The sequence below is a fragment of the Taudactylus pleione genome, unplaced genomic scaffold (assembly GCF_031769625.1).
Source record: "Taudactylus pleione unplaced genomic scaffold, aTauple2 ptg000157l, whole genome shotgun sequence".
Classification (NCBI taxonomy): Eukaryota; Metazoa; Chordata; class Amphibia; order Anura; family Myobatrachidae; genus Taudactylus; species Taudactylus pleione.
The window spans coordinates 4811272-4834105 of record NW_028284559.1 but is presented as its reverse complement, the minus strand read 5'-3'; the positions used below and the strand labels follow the sequence as shown (position 1 = coordinate 4834105).

At 45.8% G+C, this 22834-nt stretch overlaps 1 protein-coding gene across 2 annotated transcripts in view; it reads right to left on the bottom strand.

Annotated features, from left to right (window-relative positions):
- Positions 1 to 16266, bottom strand: part of MTG1 (mitochondrial ribosome associated GTPase 1) — a 46881-nt gene extending 30615 nt beyond the window's left edge. Inside the window, exons 1-4 of one of the 2 annotated variants that reach the window (XM_088474974.1) lie at positions 16159 to 16266; positions 12417 to 12481; positions 8564 to 8668; positions 6910 to 6990 (exon numbers count right to left, since the gene is read on the bottom strand). In XM_088474974.1, coding sequence (XP_088331100.1) covers positions 6910 to 6990; positions 8564 to 8668; positions 12417 to 12481; positions 16159 to 16243 — 336 coding nt within the window. In that variant the 5' untranslated portion in view covers positions 16244 to 16266. Of the gene's footprint in view, positions 1 to 6909; positions 6991 to 8563; positions 8669 to 12416; positions 12482 to 15810; positions 16111 to 16158 lie in introns of those variants that run through there. The other variant, XM_088474973.1, reaches the window with a different exon arrangement.
- Between the last annotated feature and the right edge of the window lie 6568 nt (positions 16267 to 22834).

Sequence of the window (22834 nt, the reverse complement as noted above, 5' to 3'; positions counted from 1 at the left end):
TTCCGGAAGCCAAAAGGGGCGACCCCTGTCCAAGTGGGAACCCTGGAGCCACCACAAGATAGAGAGCCGAACTTCTGAGAGAATTAATTTACATGTCTTCAGCTGTAGATGTGATCAGTTCACTGGGACAGAACTTTCATTTGAAGAGGCCGGGAGTGAAGCTGAGCATACTCCACCATATCGAAGGTGGATACCATTGACCACAGGACCTGCATTGCTGATAGAATGGATACCCTTTGATTGCGTAGCAATTTGCTTACTCGCAATTATAGGGCCGCAATCTTGTCCTCTGGCAGAAACACCCTTTGTATCTGAGAATCCAGAAATTCCCCCAGATGTACCATCTGCTGTGTTGGAGAAAGAGAGGATTTCTTCCAATCGATGGCCCAGCTGTGCGTCTGTAGGCAGGCCGTGGTCAGTTGGAGATGGTGTTGTAGAACAGCTGGAGAATATCATAAGGTCGTTCAGATATGGTAGTATTCTGATTCCCTGACGCAGGCCGTCATAACCGCCATTATTTTGGTGAAGACCCGAGGGGCCGTTGACAGACCAAAGGGCAGTGCCTGAAATTGGTAATGTTGTTGCAGGACAGCAAACCATAGAAATGGTTGGTGGGATTGCGTAATAGGCACATGCAGATATGCATCCTGAATGTCCAGGGAAGCCATAAAATCCCCAGGTTCCATTGCCAAAATAATTGACCGAAGAGTCTCCATAAGGAACTTGGGTAGACGGAGGAACTTGGTGAGGGCTTTCAGATTTAGAACAGGACGATGAGACTCATTCAGTTTCAGAACCAAAAATAGATTGGAATAATAACCCTTTCCTTGTTGACCTACAGGAACCGGGATTATCACCCCTGACCGCAGCAGGGAGTAAATAGCCTCCTGGAGGGCCAAGGCCAAGATAGAATCTGAAGAGTTGTGCAAAATAATTTCTGGGGAGGATGCCTCCGGAAACTGAGGGCATACCCGAGAGACCACTTCTCGGACTTAGGCATCTGTTGTTGTTTGATGCCAGTAGTCTGCAAATAGGAGAAGTCGGCCCCCCTGCCTGGGATCCCCCAGGAGCAGGCCCGCCCCATCAGGCAGAGGGTTTGTTGTCCAGCTTAGAAGCTGGACGTCTGGCCGGCCAGAACCTCTTAGTTTGCTGCTTGGTTGTCCTGCAAGAACTAGACGGCATGGAGGAAGACTGTCCTTTTGCTCGTCCCTGAGGACAAAAGGACCGAAAAGAAGACTGCCTAGACTTTAATGTAGCTGTTGATGGCAGACCTGCAGATTTTGAAGCTGCCAGAGTAGCTATCTTATCTAATTCTACTCCAAAAAGTATATTCCCAAAAAAAGGTAAGGATTCCAGAGCCTTCTTTGACCCTAGAAGCTAGGAGCCCAGCCTCTATTGCAGATTCTCCCAAATAGGAGGCTGCTTCCTATATGTGGGAGATATATTTCAGCTGGTAGCATTTGGTAGAGTATCTTTCAAGCCCCCGTCCATTCTTCAACAGCCTTGGCTACCCAAGCCCCAGCCATAGCTGGTCGAGTAAGACATGTTTCAATTATTCTATCTGTAGGATCTTTAAGAGAAGATGCTGACGGGATAGCCAACGTAACATTCCTGACTAAATGTGTCACATGAGCATCCACAGTAGATAGGAGGGATTTCCCATTCAGAAGCTGGGAAAGGAAACAACGATGCTAATCTTTTCGTAACATGAAACTGTTTATCCGGGTTACTCCATGTCTCTTCCATAAGTTCAGGGAGCTGCTCAGATTTAGGAACCTCAGCTTTTACCACCTTCTGGTGTTTAAACACTGGAGCCTTCTTTCTAGGAGCCGGATCATCCTCCTGTATATTTAGGATTGATTTGACCGCCCTCACCAAAGAAGGAACATCCACTGTAGAAGAATGGTCCTCCTCTCCCAAGCTAGACTCTGGAGAAGAACTGGGCCCATCATCTGATTCCTCCGATGATGCGTCTGAATCTACATGCTCAGCAGACTGATAAAAATATAACCTCCGCTGAGGCGCCTTAGTGACTACCGGTCTGTTCGTAACAGCCAACTGAGCTATACTCTGACTTGAGTGGGCATAAACATCCACCCAGGAAGGATGTATAGGAAGGGCAAACATAGCATGCTCTGGGTATCCCATTAAAGGAGGCAGTGTGGGAGTAGCCAAACGATCCACCAGCTGCGCAATCACCTGAGACAAGGACACCCACGATGGCTCCTGTACAGGGGCTGGTATACTGGACTGTTGAGGTGGTCCTTTAGAATAGCACACTAACCATCCTGTATAAAGTCCTGAGGGGACAAGCCCGCCAAACAGGATTTACATGAAACCAGCACAGGGGCCTCCACCTTCTGTTTCCCTTTACCTTTTGACATATTCGATAATAAAGGTAACAATGCAATGCAATGTGACAGCCTTCACAAATACTAGTAAATGTGATGTACACAGAAAAAAACCCACCCACCTGTACCAGAGGGAATAGGAGAAAAAAACAGTGATAGTTATAACTAACAGTCACAAATAAAAGGCAGTAACAACACAGCTGCTAGCAGTGCAAATGTAATTTAGTTGCAATAGGCCCTGTATCAACTACTCAAACAGCAGGCTTGTTAGGAACATTATATACCTGACCAAGGAGAGAATGACCCAAAACCTCCTGAGACCAAACTGCTTCAGCAGAGAACCAATAGTGGACTGTGGGCCTGATTCAGCAGTGCAAGTTAGAGCCAGACCTGTTCTGCGCATGTGTAGAACGGGTTTGCGAGCACATACACAAACTGTCAGTAGACTGTCAGTGACAGTCTGCTGCCATTTGAGGGGGGGGAGGGGGCAGCGATGCCCCCTGTGTCCCGAGACGGAGGCATATCACCGCAGGTGCATGGGAGAAGCCAGGATCTCCATCGGGTGACGGGAGATTTCCTGGCCTCTTCCTCTAAACTGCAGCGGACGGCTCCAGGACCCAATGGGTCACCACAGCCGGCCGATGATACGCAGATTCACCAATGCTGTATTGGACAACGCAGCTCGGTTAAGTAATGCACAGGAGGCGTGATGCCTCCTGCTGCATTACCCTATTTGCAAGGATCGCAATTGCAAAGCTGCCTGTGTGCAGCTTTGCAATTACAAACCTTACAGAATGAGGCCCTGTGAGCATCTCATATGCACGAGGAAGGTAGGAGGAGTGGCCCAGACGCAGGAAAACCTTGATGGATCTGCATCTGGGTTGGGGGAGCCTACCTCCTCTAAGCTGCGTCAACCGGCCGGTGTACGCTGGCCTCATGGCAGCAGAAGCTTAACTGTTTGGTGCCTGGATCACTCCAACCACATTACCCCCATGGTATTCTTGTGGATCCCTATGGACCCTGAAGAAGAAATTATCAATTATGGTGTGGGTCCAGGATGGTCTTCCCACTTTTCATGTACTTCTCTCGCATCGCATTTGGCAGTCCATTTTACAAACCTTTGCTGCGAGTACCGCAAACAGGAATTTTTAACTGGATTGGAGAATTCTCGGGTGCGCGCATTCGTGCGAAGTCATCAAGTTTTATGAAACAAACTCGCTACTCGCAATTTGCATCTAATTGGATTGACCCCAAAGTTGCACATTTTGCAAAATTTTTTACAATAAAAATACAAATCTCCAAACAAAGATCAAAATAAAAACAAAATAAAAAAATTTTCTTCAAACCAGAACAGGTCACATAATATCATACCAAACCAGTGCTGCTGTCATACCAATTTTTTATTTATTTATTACCAGTTATTTATATAGCGCACACATATTCCACATTGCTTTACAGAGAATGTTTGGCCATTCACTTCAGTCCCTGCCCCAGTGGAGCTTACAATCTATGGGCCTGATTCAGACCCGCTCGCAAGCGGTTCGATGGTGCCCTAGTGCGCATGCGCACGACGGAGGGAGCTCCGTAGTGCGCATGCGCGAGACCTGAATAGCGACGGCCAAACCGTCGCTATGGGTCTCGCACCAAAGGGGGCGTGCTGTCGATGGTGACTGACAGCACGCCCCCTTTTGTGGGCGTGCCAGGGGCATGGCTGCCCAGACGGAGGCGTTCCCATGGGAACGCCTACCGTCTGGGGCCGGCCCCACTGACATCACTAGTGATGTCAGTGGGAGTGCTTTTGGCTCTGATAGAGCCAAAAGCACTCCTGGGCTTGCTGCAGCGAGACCCTACCGCAAGGGTCTCGTCGCAAGCCCGATGGTCGCGATGGTCAAGACCATCGCGATCATCTTTTTGGCCGCTCGCATAAGCTGTGGGTGTCCACACACAGCTATGCGAGCGGCCAGGAGGCCGCTCCAATATTAGGTAGGAGGGCCCTGATTCAGAGCGAGCGCTCTTGTCAGAGCGTCCGGCTCTGAATCAGGCCCTATGTTCCCTACCACATGCGCAAACACATGCTAGGGTTGATTTTTTTTTGTTTGGAGCCACTTAACCTACCAGTATATTTTTGGATTGTGGGAGGAAACTGGAGTACGTGGAGGGAACCCACGCAGGCACAGGGAGAATATAAGAACTCCACACATTGTGGGAATCAAACCCCAGTGCTGTGAGGCAGTAATGCTAACCATTACACCGCCTGTGCTGCACATTATACCAATCACCAATTAAAGCAAGGATAATGGTCCAAGAGCGGAAGAGAGAAATGGGTTGGGAAGCATAAGAATCCAAGTACCAAAAAACATGGGACGCTTAATGAGGCGCCTTGAACAGGTGTGGATAACTACATTATATAATCTGCCTTAATTACCAGATATTTGTCTGGCTCTGTGGATGTAAACCTTCAATGTACTGTACCTATCCCATTTCTTATAACAAATTACCTTATTTTCTCTATTTACAGCCTCCGACTTATTCCAATAGATTGAGGTAGCCAGCACACTGATTAGGCACGATAATGAGTGGGTATTCCCTGTAACAATGTGAGCTGTTTATACTCAATATTTTATAACTGTTTATAATGTTTTGTGTACAGTAGGAATCAAGACTGAAGTCCTCACCAGGTATCAGTGAACGAGGATGTGTCCTGCAATTTTAAATAGTGACCAAATAATTGAGGTTGAAAATAAACAACATTATAAATTACATAACTTTATACATTTTGGATGTGTTTATCAAAGCAAACAAACCCAGATTCCTTTTCCTGACACCATACATAGCACACATATTCGATCCCAATATAACTAAAGACACACTGTGATAATAATACAGCCTATTCGACAGCCGGCTTCCCAACTGCATTATCCCGGCGGGGGTTAAATGACGGGCGTCTATTTGTAGACGCCTATCATTTTCCCAACCCCGGGACACCGGCGCCCGGCATACCAATCGAAGGGAGCCGCGGGGGGGAGGGTTAGGTTTAGGGCACCCAGGTGGGACTTGGGGTTAGGCACCCCCCCGGGAGGGTTAGGGTTAGGCTAGGGGGAGGGAGGGTTAGGGTTAGGCACCCCCGGGGGGACTTAGGTTTAGGCAGCGGGGAAGGGGGAGGTTAGGGTTAGGCACTTGGGGGGGAGGTTAGGGTTAGGCACCCCTAAGGAGGGTTAGGGGGTTAGGTTAGTTTATACTTACCTTAACGACGATCAGGATTTCCAGCGCTGTTGGGCTTCCGCTGCCGGGAACTCTGCTTTTGTCGGCCAGGCGCTGCCGGGAATCAAACTGCCGGCCAGGGGGCCAGCGGTATTTCATACCGATCCCGTGGTAACAATAGGTGTCAGGCGGTATGTGAAAGTGACTGTTCGGTCACACAGGGGATGATTCACTTCAGAGCGAGGTGAATAGCACCAGGAAGTTGGTCACAAAACTATTCAATTCACCTCACAGTTTAGTCTGGCTGTAACAATTTACATTGGAGAATGCCAATTCTCATGACTTAATTGGGAGTTTAGTCGCGAGAAGCGGCATTTGACTAAAGTGCCAGCAGCGAGGCTGCCAGTGCCGCGCTAAACCAGCAAACAGCCTCTCGGATGGCACTTTAGTTGGATTTCTGCTCGGAGGGTGCGAGGAGAAATCCATTAGTCGACCTAACAGCACGCTGAATTGATTACCTCCGAAAACTCCTTACCGACGCTATCAACAGCGAGCTGAATTGCATCGGCCCCACACAGAGACCTTATTCAGGATTACGATTTATTGATATCAATAGGGTAATGGGTAACACAGGGGTAAATAGGATAGCAGTATTGCAGGGATTAACAGCGGTATTTAGGTGTCTCACCTCAGGAGCTAAGTACTGTGCATCTGCACAGTAATGTTACACTCTAAACAAGATGGTACCAGCTGCACATGAGCAGTAGCACATTGGTGACATCATCAGGTTGGAGGTTGTGCCTCCCTCTGACTCTGGGTCCTAGGGCCCAGCATTTATATTTGAAAGAGGAGACAGTGCCGGAGTACACTGCTCTCTAACATATAAGGTAGGCATTAATATCATCCAGTGATTCTACATTCCAACCGCCATTGTCACTGGATTCTAGTATCTAACTAACCTACTAGTGCATAATGCTAGGTGTCAGTGAAACATCATTCCTCCCGTCACAGCAGATTTCTCCTGTGTCATCCTGGGTGCAAAAACAGTGTCAGCCAAGGCTGTGTATTAAATCTGTAGTATTAGATTACCTCTAAGTCACTTGTTTTCAAAGCAAACAACCCCAGTTTGTGAAATCCTTCTTTATAATTGGATCCCTCCATTGATTTTATTAAGGTAGCCTGTCTCTGAGCTCTTAACTTCTTTCTTAATCACAGATGCCTGAAACTCTTCCCTACATTCAGGATGCAGGCTAATAAGTTATTTATACACTGAAACATCTATATACAAAGTTTTCTACGTATTTATTCATCATTAAAAAGAGCAAGGGAACATGAAGGAGGCTGGAATTCTACTTACCTGCCAGATGTTTTCTTCCCTTATGCAGTCAGTGTAAATGACCTTTCCGACTCCCTGTTTCTTTAGCTGTGCATCAATCCTCTGGAAAAAGACAAGAAAGTAGTAAAATTTGGTAGTTATATGCTTCAGTGCTTGGAGTAACAAAGTTAAGTTTAAAATTAGGATTTACCAGAGATGTGAAAGATATTCACAGTTTCTGTTGAGAGTGTGTTAGTACACCATTGTTTTGAGACCACTAAACGGGATGATTACAGGATGCCGGTGCTTGGGATCCCAGCGGTCAAAATCCCAACCGGGTTAGGATACCGACACCTGACGGTCGGTATCCTAACCCTCCCCCTCTCCTTACCCTAACTCTAACACTCCCTCCCCGATGCCTGAACCTAACCCCCTCCCCCTTCTGCCTAAACCTAACCTCTCCCAACCCGCACCGTAAACCTAACCCTCCCCCCTTACTTTCCCCCCAACCACGCTACTTACCTTCGGGATGTTGGAGCCGGGATTCTAAGCGCCGGCATCCCCTGTGTCGGGATACCGAACGTATCCCGACAAAACAAGTGGTTCACAATAGACTTTGGGACATCAGTTGGGAGAGTGTACTTCTGGTCTAAATAGCTTGCACTATGCTAATTAAGTAAATTAAGCAATACATCATCTGTGGTCTCACTGCTGAGCATGCCTTATGGAGACAACAGGGGACCTGTAAAAACACTGAAACCAATTGAGCAGAGAACAACAATAACTTCGCATTGTATTTGTGTAACACTGGTAACAAGTCTAAGGAAAGTGGAACATGAGAATAAAAACATTGTGTTTACCAACCAGTAAACTATTGTTATGAAGGCATTATATGCTGCTTTAGTGAGATGCAGAGCCGTAACTAGACTTTATGGTGCCCTGTGCCAGAGAGAGCATTGCCCCCCCCCCCCCCCATTATTTTTTAAATGGGGACATAAGTTAGTGTACCTGAAATAGGGCCATTAATTTCAAGAGTGTACTCTGCATCCTATACTAATCTCATGAGACTGAGGTCTGTATTATACACATTATATCAGAGAACCAAAGCCATATTATACATCAGCTGTATAATGGACTTTGCCTGTATATTATACACTAGTCCCCACAGAGGAGGTGTTTCCATTGTACAAGAGCCAGCACAGAATAGGGGCATCTGCATTGTACACTAGCCACTTGCAGAGGTCACTGTGCTAGTCCATTATGTATGGAACAATCAATGGATATGGGCAATGATGTGAATGTTAAAGTAACATAGGGTATGCAAGGCAGATCTGGCTAGCATTTGTAGTTGCCAAAACCGCTTTTCCCACCACTGGTTAGAGCCCTCTAGTGTGACAGGGAAACGGTTGTGCCGTTTTATGTATTACTATGAGTATTACCCTCAAAACACTGCATTCTAAAATGCATACACAGTACTGAATAACTCTAATTAGTATTTGAAAACAATAAAACATGATCACGTATTTGTATTAAACTGAGATATTATCTGACATAGGCAATGTGGCAAATCCTCAAACATTGTAGATTAGTATCTAACTAGCATTACTATGTATTATTTTATGCATGCATCCTCCCTGTGTGATCAGTTTCCTCTTCTGTGCCTAACTTAAACAGTGGTTTACTTATGCAGTTTTACATTTTGATGAGACATGTCTGCCAGGTCCATCTTGTTGAGTATAAGCAGGTGAGGCTTAATTCCAAGGTATTCTTTAAAGAGAGGGTTCCGACCAGATAATGGGATGTTTCTTAGTCAAGGAAATAACCACTATGCTTGTTTTTTATAAGCCAAACAGTAATCCTTCAGAAACCAGCGTGTAGTCACAACGTCCTGCGGACTAAACTAGATGTGCATTCAGTTTCTTCACTTGTAAAATGCATTACTATAACATATTATCATGGGTTATAGAAAGGGGGTTTTCATATGCTAGATAAAGACAATATACCATACAGCGTTATAAAATTAAACCAATATAGATTTTATATATATATATATATATATATATATATATATTAGGGATGTGCAGGCTCGGATAGGTTCGAGTTTGCACGTTGAGTTCGGATTTTTCCCTCCAAAAAAACGGAACTCAGAAAGAGGCTAAAGTTCGTCCATGTAAGATGACATTTAGCCTCTTTCTAAGTTCCGTTTTTTTGGAGGGAAAAATCCGAACTCAACGTGCAAACTCGAACCTATCCGAGCCTGCACATCCCATATATTGGCTGGTAGGTAAGTAAGCAATGCACAGGTAGTGACACTTTCTAAACTGGAATTTGACAATGAAATGTTGCATGTGTCACCTAATTTAAGCCTTCGGAATACCAAGCAACATTTTCCATATGGTTTTTACTCCACAGAAAATTATCAGCCCCACAACAACAAAAAAACATTATTTAAAAAAGAAATATGAATGACCCACACACCACAAACAAAGAAGCAAAACAATTAACACAGAACATTTTGGGCTGCACCCACTCTGTGGAATGCCCCCCCACGCACAATAAAACTTTCCTCTAATCACCAAACCTTCAAGCATTCCCAGAAAAGTCAGCTTTTCAGGCAAACTTATAAAATTCCAGAACCACCCATATAACCTTCATAAGCTATCCTACGCAATTACATAGCCTCTGTACAGTCCACACATCCTGCTGACACCAGGCCAACATTCCTATGTGACTGAATCATACAGCCCACCAAGCACCTCTGCAATCTGGTTGAACAATATGCAATATGTAGCACTTATCCTGTATCAATGCATATTTCTCTATAAAGTGTAATCAAGTAGGGTGCTCTTATTTTGTGTGTGCTATTAAGCTGGGTACACACTGACCGATATATTGGCCGATAAATTGTGTACCCGCGATATCTCTGAACGATTTTGTTCACAGACATATCGCATTGGCTGTGCTTCACAGCTGATGGACAGATATGTCTGCAGACATACCTGTCCATCAGCAAGTGTGTACGGTCGGTCTGCAGCCCACCCGTAAACATACAACGGCAGCCATGGAGGGGGCGGCGGACAAGACCCAAACCCACCACTCGGCCAGCGCGGGACCCGCCTCCTCCTACACACTGAACACAGATGATGATTGTTCAGTGTACGAACTACCATCGACTGCAGATATATCTGCAGATGATGGTTGTTCATACACACTGAACAATCATATATCTGTTAAGTCATTAGTCTTCTTTTATTACTTTTTTGTTCCCAACTGTAAAGCACAATAGAAATGCTGACACTAGTATAAGTCACTGTTAATAAATAAATGACCATACTGGGGGGTCCCATAGATTCCTCAACACAGTCAGCTAATTCAAATCATTTACCACACTGGCTTCTTGTAACTGACTGGCGGTGAAGGGAGACTGCTGGCCTTGATAATTTTGCTGCGGTCATTTTTAATGTGTAGGTAGCTCATTTCTGTGGGGAGTACTAAGGGTTATAGTGTTCACACCAGGGCAGAAGTACAGCCAGATGCCCTGCATGAAAAAAGAGCACTAGCATGCATGCCGCAAAGGAAATGTGAGCACTCTAAAGTGGCGTGTCCTTAAGATGAACCCCCTTTTCATCACTGCAGGAGGCGTGCCCAGAACTCAGAGATGCTGGGCAGCTCCAAAGCTCTGCCTGCAGAACATGCGCATGGCATCTATTCCACCTGATGGTGACTGTTTCACCTTAACTAGGCCCACAGGTGGGGTCAACAGTCGGCCGGCTGTTTCAGAGGAGCTTCACCATAAGGGCAGGAAGCATTTTAGTGTTTAAAAATCAGGTAGAGCGCGGCGACCTAAAACAGCCTAGCAGGAACGGGATGCATTCGGGATGCCGATGGTCTAAATGCCGACCGTTGGCATCCTGATGTTTAGTCCCAGCAGGTGTTTAATGATCGGTGTCGAAATCCCGACGCTGGTCATTAGACCTACGCTGGGAGCCCGAGTCAAAGGTAAGCCGGGCGCGGACAGCCGCGGGGGGGAGGGTTAGGTTTAGGGTTCCCGGGGGGGACTTAGGGTGAGGCATCCCCCCCCCCCGGAGGTTAGGTTTAGGCTAGTGGAAGGGGGGGTTAGGGTTAGGCACCCCTGGGGGGAGGTTAGGGTTAGGCACCCCCCCCCGGGGGATTTAGGCTTAGGCAGCAGGGAAGGGGGTATTAGGTTTAGGCACTTAGAGGGGTGATTCGGAGGTTAGGGTTAGGCACCCCTAAGGGAGGGTTGGGGGTAAAAGTAGGTTAGCAAATACTTACCTAGGACGATCTGGATTTTCACCCCTGCCAGGCTCACACTGCCGGGATTTGAACCGCCGGGCGTGTGGCCGCGGGAATGCTAGGTAAATTGTTTCTCCTTGTTTAGGCTGTAACAAACCAAATAAAGAAATTATGTTTTTATTTTATATTTAAGGAGATAATGAAGAATGAAAGTTTACTTGAAAATTGTGGCTGTACTTTATATATTTTTACGCACTCCAGGGGTCCCAATTACCACAGCCTCCACCACCCAGGTTAGAGAAGAGCATCATTGGTTTCAGTGCAGATTAGTAGCTTCTGTAAGGAGCGTTTTCACTATAGCGCTATAGTGTAGGGACCTAATGCTTGTTATACCTGGAATCAACCCAGGCTTTCTAGTGATGCAGCTGGTTGAGGAGGACATTTTAACTAATCTCTACTGACAAGATACAGTATTAAGATCCCACCCAAACAGATTTGTAAGGAAATGAGCTATAGTCGACTACAATAACACAGCACAGATGAAATGGGATTGGTTTGGCCAAAGGGAGGAAATCCCGACAGCGGAGGTAAGTATAGCTAACCCTCCCCTCTCCCCCCCTACCTGCACCCTAAACCTAACCCACTCGGAGGGGGGTGCCTAACCCTAACCCCCCTTTCCCCTAGCCCAACCCCAAGTCCCCCCCGGTGTGCCCTAAACCTAAACCACACCCCCCCCTCCAATCTGCTTTCCGGCGTCGGGTTTATGACCAGCGTTGCTATCTTGATGCCTGTCATAAATCCCTAGCCGGCACTCCGGCGTCGGGATTGTGACCGGCAGCCACAACTACATCCCGCACAGATGGTGTAATGGTTAGCATTACTGCCTCACAGCACTGAGGTCGTAGGTTTGATACCCACTACGGCCAAAACTGTGTGGAGTTTGTATATTTGCCCTGTGCTTGCGTGGGTTTCCTCCCACACTCCAAAAATATACTGGTAAGTTAATTGGCTCGTAACAATATTACCCCTAGTGTGTGTGTAAGTGCTAGGGAATATAGATTGTAAGCTCCACTGGGGCAGGGACAGATATGAATGGTAAAATATTCTGTGTAAAGTGCTGCGGAATATGTGTGCGCTATATAAATAACTGAAAATAAATAACAATTGTGTGAGGTATATGGTCGACTTTAGGGAGATATAAAAGGACACCCATCCAGAAGTTACTCTCTAAAGATTGTTTTATTTTATGACTTCTAGTGAAATGGCTTCATTTACAGTCCACAGATAAAGGATATTCTGGCATCATGCACTTCCACAATACAGTCAATTTTGGTCAGTTTAGCCCTCATCTGTTTGATCCCTGTAGGAGAAACAGTAATATTAGTCAGGGGACATTTTCTGCAATACTGAGAAGCTGGATTTATTTTTTTTAATGCATTAGACAAAGTTTTCAAGCAAGGTCCAAAAGAAAAGTGAATACCTGAAATTTACTTAAGTAGACTAGAAATCTAAGTTACTGCAGATGAAATGTGAAAATTTCAAAGGTCATCAATAGAGTTGAGGAAATAAGAAATCTAGACATAAAATGCCAATGGTAGCAAAACTTGAAACTGCACTAGGTAATAAAAAGAAGCAAAATCTCAACAATCAGTCTTTACTTAAGGTTTTGATACACATTAAAACATATTTTTGATTCTCTAATGCCTTACTCTGGAATTGGAATATACCTCTTTGACCCCCCCCTTGCCACTGTATGTTATGATCATATTAATTTTTCATGCAGTGTAACCTGTGATTCCTGCTGTATTCTGTGGTTTGCATTCCCTAAAATCTCACTTTTTGATGTAGTTCAGTGTATTATAACAGACAATAACTTTTTGAAGTGTTTTACGCTACCCAAACAAAGGAAATCAAAAGACTGTTTTAATTTCAGAACTTCACTCCTGGTTAAGAAGTAAAAAAACATGTCTGATTCGGAGTTTGATGCATAAGCGCACACAGCACCATCAATTGGTGGACGCTGTCATAAGTTCCATTCCTGTGACTGGTAAGACACGACTATATTCCATTCATTTGATGCTGTATCAGTGATTGTTTCCTAAAGAGATAGGCTGTGACATACATACGTCGGGTGCTTTTGCCATCACCTGCTCCTGTCTGTGACTGGTAAAAATGGAACAATTGCACAATACGGATATATAGTACTAACTGCAAGACAAATCTGCATAATTATGTAGATTTATTTGATCATTTATACCAGCTGGCTTTTGGAATTAATCTACCTAACAAGACTAACAGAAAACACCTACAACTATGCTGGCTCATTCATTACAACATAGCTGTGTTCAAGGCTAAAAAGCACAGAATATACTGTGTGACTTAAACCACTTGCTTGGCTTGGTTGCATCACCCCAGCAAGTGGTTAAAGTCGCACCATAAATCATCAGATGCGACCACATCAGGCTGGGCTTTCCCCAACATGGCTGCATCTATTGTGACCAGACTGAAACACCCACTGGGTGGCTGCAGGAAGACTTTCCAGCAGCCACCAATCTCAGAGGTACCTCCCAGCTCCCCCACCCAGTGGCTGCAGAGAGGAGCAGTCGCTGGGAAAATGTAACTGCCCAATATTAGTATTAATCCTGATTTCATGTCTCCTTTTGATTATGGCAAGCCCATAGCGATCACGAATATCGATGCAGCACTGCCAATTGGTGATGGTTAAATAAACAAGTTCATGCACAATTTGCTTTTATTTTATGGTATACTCAGTATACCATACTATACTGTGTTAATAAAAAAAAGCATTTTTTTTATTTTAAATAAAATCATGTAGGATAAATCTTAAATAGATCTTGACCTAATTTAAACAATTATTTTTGGAAAAAAAAAAAAAAAGATTAGCCAGTTAAGTGGTTAAGGGTTTATTAAGGCATTTCTGCGGTCAAGATATTTTATTAACTTTTATTAAACACGTATTACAGACCTGCGCGAACGCCGGCTCACTTTACAATAGGGGCCTTGTCTAAGTGGAATTGGTATGTAATGCCGCCGGATGTACTGCTGGCGGACTAAATACCGACGCTGGAAGCCCGAACCATCAGGATCCCGACTGGGGCTGGTAAGGACCCCATCCCTCCCCCCCCTAATCCTCCCTTAGTGGTGCCTAACTCTAAACCCCAACGGTGATGCCTAACCCACCTTCCCGCACCCTAAACCTAACCCCCCCCCCGGCGGGGTGCCTAACCCTAACTTCCCCCCAGTGGTGCCTAACCCTGACACCCCTTCTTCCCCTAACCCAAAGGTTTTCAACCGCTGTGCCACGGCACACGACGGTTGTATAGTGTGCGGCAGCACGAGAGGCGCCGGTCACATTATAGAACGGACTGGGCAGCACTGCCGCTGAGCTCCTCTGGGTGGCACAGTCGCGCCTGGGCCGTACCTAGATGCGGTGGCAGGCCACTCCGCCAGTCACCCAGCCCTTTGAAGACCCACGGAGGTGCTCTTAACAGTGGAGGAGCCGAGAAAACAGGGGAACATGTGAAGAGAGAAGAAGCTGGTAAGGGGGTCGGGGGACACACAATAACAGACACTGAGAGGGAGGAGGGGGGGGGGGAGAAAGCCCAATGGGGAGGAGGGGGCAGAATAACAGACACTGATGGGAAGGAGAGAGCAGAACAGACACGGATGGGAGGAAGAGGGGGGGGGCAGAACAGACACAGATGAGGAGGGGGAGCACAATAACAGATGGGGAGGAGGGGGGACACAATAACAGATAAGATAAAAAGAAGGGGGGACACAATAACACAGATGAGGAAGGGGAAGCACAATCACACAGGATGTAGTTAGGAAGCAGACAGTCGAAATGCCGACCACCGGCTTCCCGACTGTCAAATCCCGGCAGGGATCTATTGATAGGTGTCGAAATTCCCATGTCGGGAGCCCGGCATACCGAATGAAGGTAAGCCGGGTGCGGACAGCCGTGCAGGGGGAGGGTTAGGCAACCCCCGGGAGGGTTAGGCTAGGGGAAGGGGGGTTAGGAGGCACCCCCCCTGGAGGGTTAGGTATAGGCTGCGGGGAGGGGGGGGGGTAGGGTTAGGCACCCCTAAAGGAGGGTTAGGGGGACGGAATAGATTTAGAAATAGGAAATTTACTTACCTACTCGAGATCTTCACTGCCAGTCTTCCGTCATCGGGATTTGAACCGCCGGACCTAAATCATACTGATCCCCAATCACACAGATGGGGAAGCAGAATAACACAGACAGGGAAGTGAACCAGAGCAGGGACTGTACGGCTGCACCCAGTGACCCCTTCAGAGTGTAAATATTCTGAGAAAATGGGGGGGTGCGCCAGTCTCTCTCTTTGCCAGGGGCGCTCGGACCCCTAGATACATCCCTGGGGCCAATGTATGTGTGATTTACTTCTCTGGGGCCAATGTATGTGTGTTTTAGTCCTGTGGAGGACAATGTAGTGTGTTTTATTCCTGTGGATGCCAGTGGGTGTGGTTTTTTGGTTTTCTTATGTGGGAGCCAATATGTATGTTTTTTTTATAGGTCGCGCACGCCGCATCGCCGGGTGGTGTGCCTTGGCAATTTTAAAATCATAACTGCCCCAGCCTAACTCTAACCCTCCCTGGGGGGTGCCTAAAACTAACCCTCTTCCCCCATGGCTAACAGTCCCCGCTTACCTTCGTTCTGGATGGCGGGTTGTCGGGATTTCGGCGTCCGGCTAAAGATAGGCGTTGGTATTTAAAAACCTATCTTTAGTACAGCGTCGTGATTCCAGACACCGGTAAATGAACTACATCCCCTCTAGGTGCATGTGTGTTACATGTGGACTCGCTTTGAAAAATTAAACATGTATATTTTATTACCATTCATGATACAATCATTCTGTGCTAATTAGCTGCGGATTTCATATTATGTATGTGGTGAGACTGTGCTGTACTAGTTCTATAACGTTATACGAAGACAGCCTCAGCATCTCAGTAAGTACGTCACCAGGGAACAGCTGTGCTCCTACTCCCATCTCTCACCCCTAGCCATGTGCCCCGGGAACCAGTGCGCCACCGTCTGCTCTCCAAAGTCATAAGGCCGGCGGAGAAGAAGCGTCAGCCTCATGCCGAGCACCGGTGATAAATAAGGCAAAACTCTGTCCTCACGATCCCTAGTTTTACTGGGGGACATAAATCAAGGTAACACCAGCATGCAGGCGAAAAAGCGTTCCCTGGAAACAATCACATCCAAACCAGTCCGTTCCCCCTAGTCTAATACAATCTGGTCAGCGTGCTCGCCCCCGCCCGCGGCTCGTCCAGTCACGTGCTGTTATGCTGCGGCGCGCCCCCGGCGCCCGTCTTTGCTCAGTTAGTGCTCGCCGCAGCCTCGCTCAGCTACAGGCCCACAGCAGTTTGTGATTCTTGCAGTATGTTAATCGGGTAATATCCCTGAATGCAAATATGAACGTCTAGAGGGGTATTCAATATGGGAGCGAAAACATCGTTTTTGCGTTAATATCGGAGCTATGACGTCATTATCGGAGGTTTTACTTTTGCACCGTATTCAAGTTCAAAGACTTTTCGCAGTTTTGAAAAGTCTTTGATAAAAAACGGGGATAACTTTTCACCATTGAATAGGTGTCGAAAAAAAGTGCAAAATTGGGGCTTAGGGGTGGAGGCTTAAAAAAAAAAAAAAAATAGCCTGCACCCCTGGGAATGACATTTAAAAAAGAACTGTGTCAAAAAAAAAAAAAAATAGGGACACCCCAAAAAATTGATTTAAAATTTGGGGTGAAAAAATAAATAAATGGGGAAAAATTGATTAAAAATAGGGAAATAGGTTCAGGGCTATTCTGCATGTATGCAGCAGGTGTTTTCTAGAATAGAATTGTAGCGGCAGGTGCACAAATGCAGAATTTTTAAAAACTTACTTTAGGGACTTAAAAATATGCTAGTACCCATTTTCATGTACCCCAAATTTGATGGGACCACTTAAAAAACGAAAAAAAAAACCTAAGTGCTCTTCTGCAACACTTCTTCAATGTCGGGAAAAAACACCTGCTGCGGCTATTTAAATCCCCGACTTTCATTTAAAGGCTAAAACGGGGGTACCCATAGTGATCCCCCATGATTTTACAACTTTAGGGGGGTCCTACAATTTTTTTAAGGAAAAATTCATAACTTTACGCAAATCCAACTTCGGAGGCTCCCGTTTTCGTTAATTTGATATTGAATGCGGGGATAAGCGGGCGCGCGCCCGATACTTTATCGCAGGTGAAAACTCCGATATGAAACGTACACTTCAACAGCGAAGTTTACGTTTCATATTGAATACCCCTCCTAGTGGTAACATTCTTCATCTTTTTCTCTTCCTATAAAGTCATTATTTGAGCATTCAGAAGGTTACAATAAGGTAAAAGGTTGCAAAAGAAAGATGACCTTGTCATACATCAGTATAATTATAGTACATCCGCAGTCGGCGTTTAAATTATAAATATGACAAATTCTAAAAGGGAAATGAAACATAAACTACATACATTAACATGTTAGACATAAATAAACATAAATAACTCACACCTTCATGGTTTAAGAAATTTCAAATGATACCCCTTTTACACCAGAGCAGGGCCGTAGCTAGGGCATACCTCCCAACATGACCCTCTCCAGGAGGGACACAATGCTCCTGGACTTCCCTGGTAAGAGGTGGGGCTGCAGCGCAGTTCAAAATTCAAATAGGGGAGCCTCACCAACTGTCATTTCACACGCTGCCAAACATCACTGGCTGGGACTCACTGGCAGTTGGTGTGACTCCCCTATTTGAATTTTGGACTGTACTGCAGCCCCACCTCTGGAGCCGCCACCAATCATAAATTACCAGGGAAGCCCAGGACCAGAGCATTGTGTCCCTCCTGGAGAGGGTCATGTTGGGAGGTATGCTAGGGTAGTGCGGCCGGTGCCATCGCACAGGGCACCACAGGTTAGGGGGCGCTGTTTGGGCCTATAAAATTTCTGTTTATTATCATTCTCACTTATAACTTTCTTATTTCATCCCCAGCATCTCCTGGCCTCTCATCTCTTCCCTGGCCCTTCCCCATGAAGCCATGGCCCTTTTTGGGGTGCATTATGTCCCTTTGAAAAATAAGGGGGGCGCCAATGCTCTTTCTGGCACAGGGCACCAAAAAGTCTAGTTGCGGCTCTGCACCAGAGCTAAAACCCGGGTTATTGCAGGGTTAACACGGGTAGCTCCTTGGTGTAAAAGGGTTGGATTCCTGGGTGGAGTGACTCGGCAATCTAACCCAGGTAACTTGCAGGATTTAACATGGGAATAACCCGTGAAACCCTGCAGTGTAATCGGCGTGATTCGGGTCAGGGTGACCTTGATCAGCACGCATGCCGTCCCCATTGGCCGGCTTCAGTGGAGCTTGGAGATGATGTAATTTCAAAGCATCCACTTCAACGCCGAGTCTCTGCAGACCCGGCTCCGGTGTGAACGGCGCTGACTCAGGAATATCCTGGGTCAGCACCGGGGAAATTCCGGGTCTAATCCGGATTGGAACCCTGTTCCAACCTCCGGGTCAGACCCGGCTATTCAGTATAAAAGTGTTATTAAGGAACTTAATATTATTATTAGAAAAAAAAAAAAAATCTTTGCTATCCCCATCTTGAGATTGGAGTACATAGATGGTACTTATGCCTTTGCATGGGAAAGTTATCACAGGAGGACACAAACCCAAGCAATGGCTGCCACACATCGCAATAGGTATAAGATTTATGTAGCACCTTTCTCCCATTGATAAATAGAACCCTTAAGGCACACCCACTAGACCACAGGTTCTCAAACTCGGTCCTCAGGACCCCAAACAGTGCATGTTTTCCATGTTTCCTCACTGAATCGCAAGTTAAATAAATAGCTCCACCTGTGGATTTTTCAAAATGTGTCAGTAAGTAACGAAAACACCTGTGCACCTGCTGGGTGACCTGGAAAGCGTGACCTGTGCACTAGACGATTAAATTGAGCGATTGAAAGATAACGATATAATTATTGTGGAATCGTTTGAAAATCGGTTCAACATGTTTGCAGATGATTGATGTGCCTAGACAGGACTACTCCTCGTTCATTGTAAGTACGTCACAGACTGACAAACGACTGCACGGTATCCGGTCATTAGGCCTACATTGTCTAGATAGACAATGTTTGGGTAGACAAGGGAAGATAGACAAGCAATAGATAGACAGGGACTGAAGGTCGACTAGTAACAAGGTGGATAGGTACCGAAAGTCGACAGGGTCAGAAGGTCGACACTAAAGGTCAACTGGTAACAAGGTCGACAGGGTCAGAAGGTCGACACACTAAAGGTCGACTGGTATGAAGGTCGACACACTAAAGGTCAACAGTTATGGAGGTCGACAGGACTGAAGGTCGACATGGTCATTAGGTCAACATTGATATGGTCGACATGCAAATTGTCGACACATGGTTTGTTTTGTTTTTTAGCCCTAATCTTTACCCTAATCCTAACCCTCCTCTTGGTGCCTAACCCTGCCTCCTGGTGCCTAACGGTCGGGGTAAGTGCCTAACTGTCGGAATAAGAGCCTAACCGTCGGAGTAAGTGCCTAACCCTAATAAAAAAAAAAAAAGTGTCGACCATTTGCCTATATGAGTGTCGAACTACTGCCTGTCGACCTTCATACCTGTCAACCTTGTTACTAGTCAACCTTTAGTGTGTCGACCTTGTCACCCTGTCGACCTTCAGTTCTTGTCGACCTTGTTACCAGTCGACCTTCAGTCCCTGTCAACCTTGTTACCAGTCGACCTTCAGTGTGTCGACCTTCTGACCATGTCGACCTTCAGTCCCAGTCGATCTGTTGCCTGTCGACCTTCAGTACCTGTCGACCTTGTTACCAGTCGACCTTTAGTGTGTCGACCTTCAGACCCTGTTGACCTTCAGTCCCTGTCTATCTATTGCCTGTCTATCTTCCATTGTCTACCCAAACATTGTCTATCTACACAATGTAGACCTAATGATCCACACCCAAATGTGTTATTTATTTGATGTATATGAGAAATTTATGCTAAAATACACATCAGAGGTTTAGCCGGCGAAAACCTATGGCGCGCATCCCCGCATATCCCCGTATTCAATTTCAAATTACCGATAACGGGACTCAGCGAAACGCAAACAGGTCGTGTCGTTTTTGGGGAAATTAGCCTGACACCCCCTAAAAGATGCTCTCATGGAAGTTCAGTATGGGTACCCCTGATTAGCCATGTTGAAGGTATTTGGGGTCTTTGAATGGTCTCAATAGGCGCTATTTCGCATCTTTAGTGACAGTGGTGAAGAATAGGATTTAGCCATTTTTTTGGGGGGAAAATAAGTATTCCCATCAAATTTGGGGTACATGAAAATGGGTGTAAGGTAAGCACATTTTAAAAAGTTGCTAAAGTAAAGCATTAAAAAGCACCAAAAACACACCTTCAGCAAACACCTGCAATCCAAAAAACACCTCCCCCATACTTGCAGACCCCCCCAAAGGCTTTTTCGCCAGTTTTTTATTTTGTACCTCCACTTTGATTTTATTTTTCACCCATTATTTCAAAGTGCTTTTTTTGGGGTGTCTTTTTTTTTTTTTTTTTTAAGCGTTTGATGCAATTAGCGTCAGGGGGGTGTAAAAATGGTTTAGGGGGTTTCTGCAATTGTGCACCCCAAAACCCCGATTCTGCACTTTTTTCCGCCGGGTATTCATAAGCGAAACTTTTTGCAACGGCGAAAAGTCGGACAAATTCAATACGGGGATAAATGGAATCGGCAAAAAAGTATCGCAGAAATTGACTTTTCGCTTCTGATTGAATTCGGCCCATTGACTAAGAAAAGGGCACATCCTGGTAAAATGTCTAAGATGGAGATGACAGGACTGGGAGACTGGAGGTGAGGTGGTGACTGGGAATGATATAACTCCAGTTTAGGACATGTTGAGCTTTAGGCTGTGTTGATAATCATAAGTTCACAGAGTGGGCCTGATTCAGAGCCGCTCGTAAGCGGCCGCTTGTTCGCTCTGAGCGATGTTCGCACAACTGCGCATGCGTATGGGTCGTAATGTGCATGCGCAAACCAGTCATTGCGGTCGGAAATCGTGCGCTCGCAAAACAGCGAGGGGCTGCTAATTTGATTGACAGAATGTACCGTTTGTGGGTGGTAACAGGGGAAGGTGCTTGAAAACGGGGGAGTGGACATCCGAACGCAGGCGTGCCTAACGGTCAAAAGGGCGTTTAATGGGAGTGCATAATTAGTAAAGGAGCGTCATCGACCACGTCACTTGGTTGTCTTTTAGCCTGAACTGCTCGCAGTGATTGCGGTAGGAACCACAACCACTGCGAGCAGTTCAGACGCCTTTCGATGTTCCCGATTAATCTAATAAATACCGGAGATGACGTGTGATGCGAACGGCAAAGGGGCGTCTTTACAAAATAGCGAGCGCATTTTTCGTTCGCTTGCTAAGACATAGAGGCGTCAACAAACCGCAAAGAGCGAGCACTCAATTTAAATAGCCGGCCCCTTTTTTGGAACGACCGTCCGCAAATAGCGTCCTGCTCTGAATCTGGCCCAGTATTTAATTTCCTAAAGACGCAACAAGGGATAGTGGTGAGAAAGCATGGCTTTAGCAGTGAAGCACTTCCTTAGATCATATCCTATGTACCACCATGAACCAAAACTAAACAATTCTATATTCACTTTTCACTAAACATTATTCTGTGCTAATAACCAAATAGGAGGACATATTTGTCTTAATGATTTATATAAATCAATTTGCTTGTTCTGACCAAGATCATATTGATTTGGGAGTTATTTCCCTCTGTAAGACATGGTCATCATTATAACACATTAGGGCCTGATTCAGGAGGTGCACATATTGTCGCTGCTGTACACAAGCGCCCAATGTTCTCAGTCTGCACATGTGTCAGTCACCCTGTGCATGCCTTCATGCGTTACAATGGTTACTGCCCTAAGACACAGGGCCCGATTCACAGCGCGCCGGACACCGGTACACACTTACCGGGTCCAGCAGCGCTGGTCTGCAGCGGGTGTGGAGTCCCCACCACTCGCTGCTAGATGCCGCTTTCTCCCTCCTCCAGCATATTGCAGGTGGCCGCGGCTCCCTATGTCCCGACCTGTCACTGATTTAAAGGGCCATACACTCTTCCTGGTGACGTCACAGGAGGCACCTAAAGACAAGCCCTGCCTATATAAGGAAGTCCCTGGGAGCACTCCAGTGCCAGAGTATAGGCTCCATTACCTTACTGTGCAGAGACGTGGTGCTAGCACCATTTAGGGCATAGCTATGCCTACCATCAACCACCTTAATCTCTCAATTTTTATTAAAGTACTGTACATAATTTTTTATATATATCGAAGATATATTATTAACATTAGTGGTTAATCACAATACTATACAATCTATACAGTGATTGAACTTGTACAAAAATGACAGTATGTGAGTCCCAGCATGTATACACGGTTTCAGGGTCCCATTATAGTTAAAAACAGTTTGAGAGAAAGAACTAAAGTGGGTGTCCAACCTTTCACCTTCCCTGGGCCACATTAGAAGATGAAAATTTGGTTTGGGCCGCACATAAAATAAAATAACAGTAACGATACCTGATCATCCAAAAAAACCATAGAAAACATAGTTAACATATTAAACTTACTTAGAAATGAAG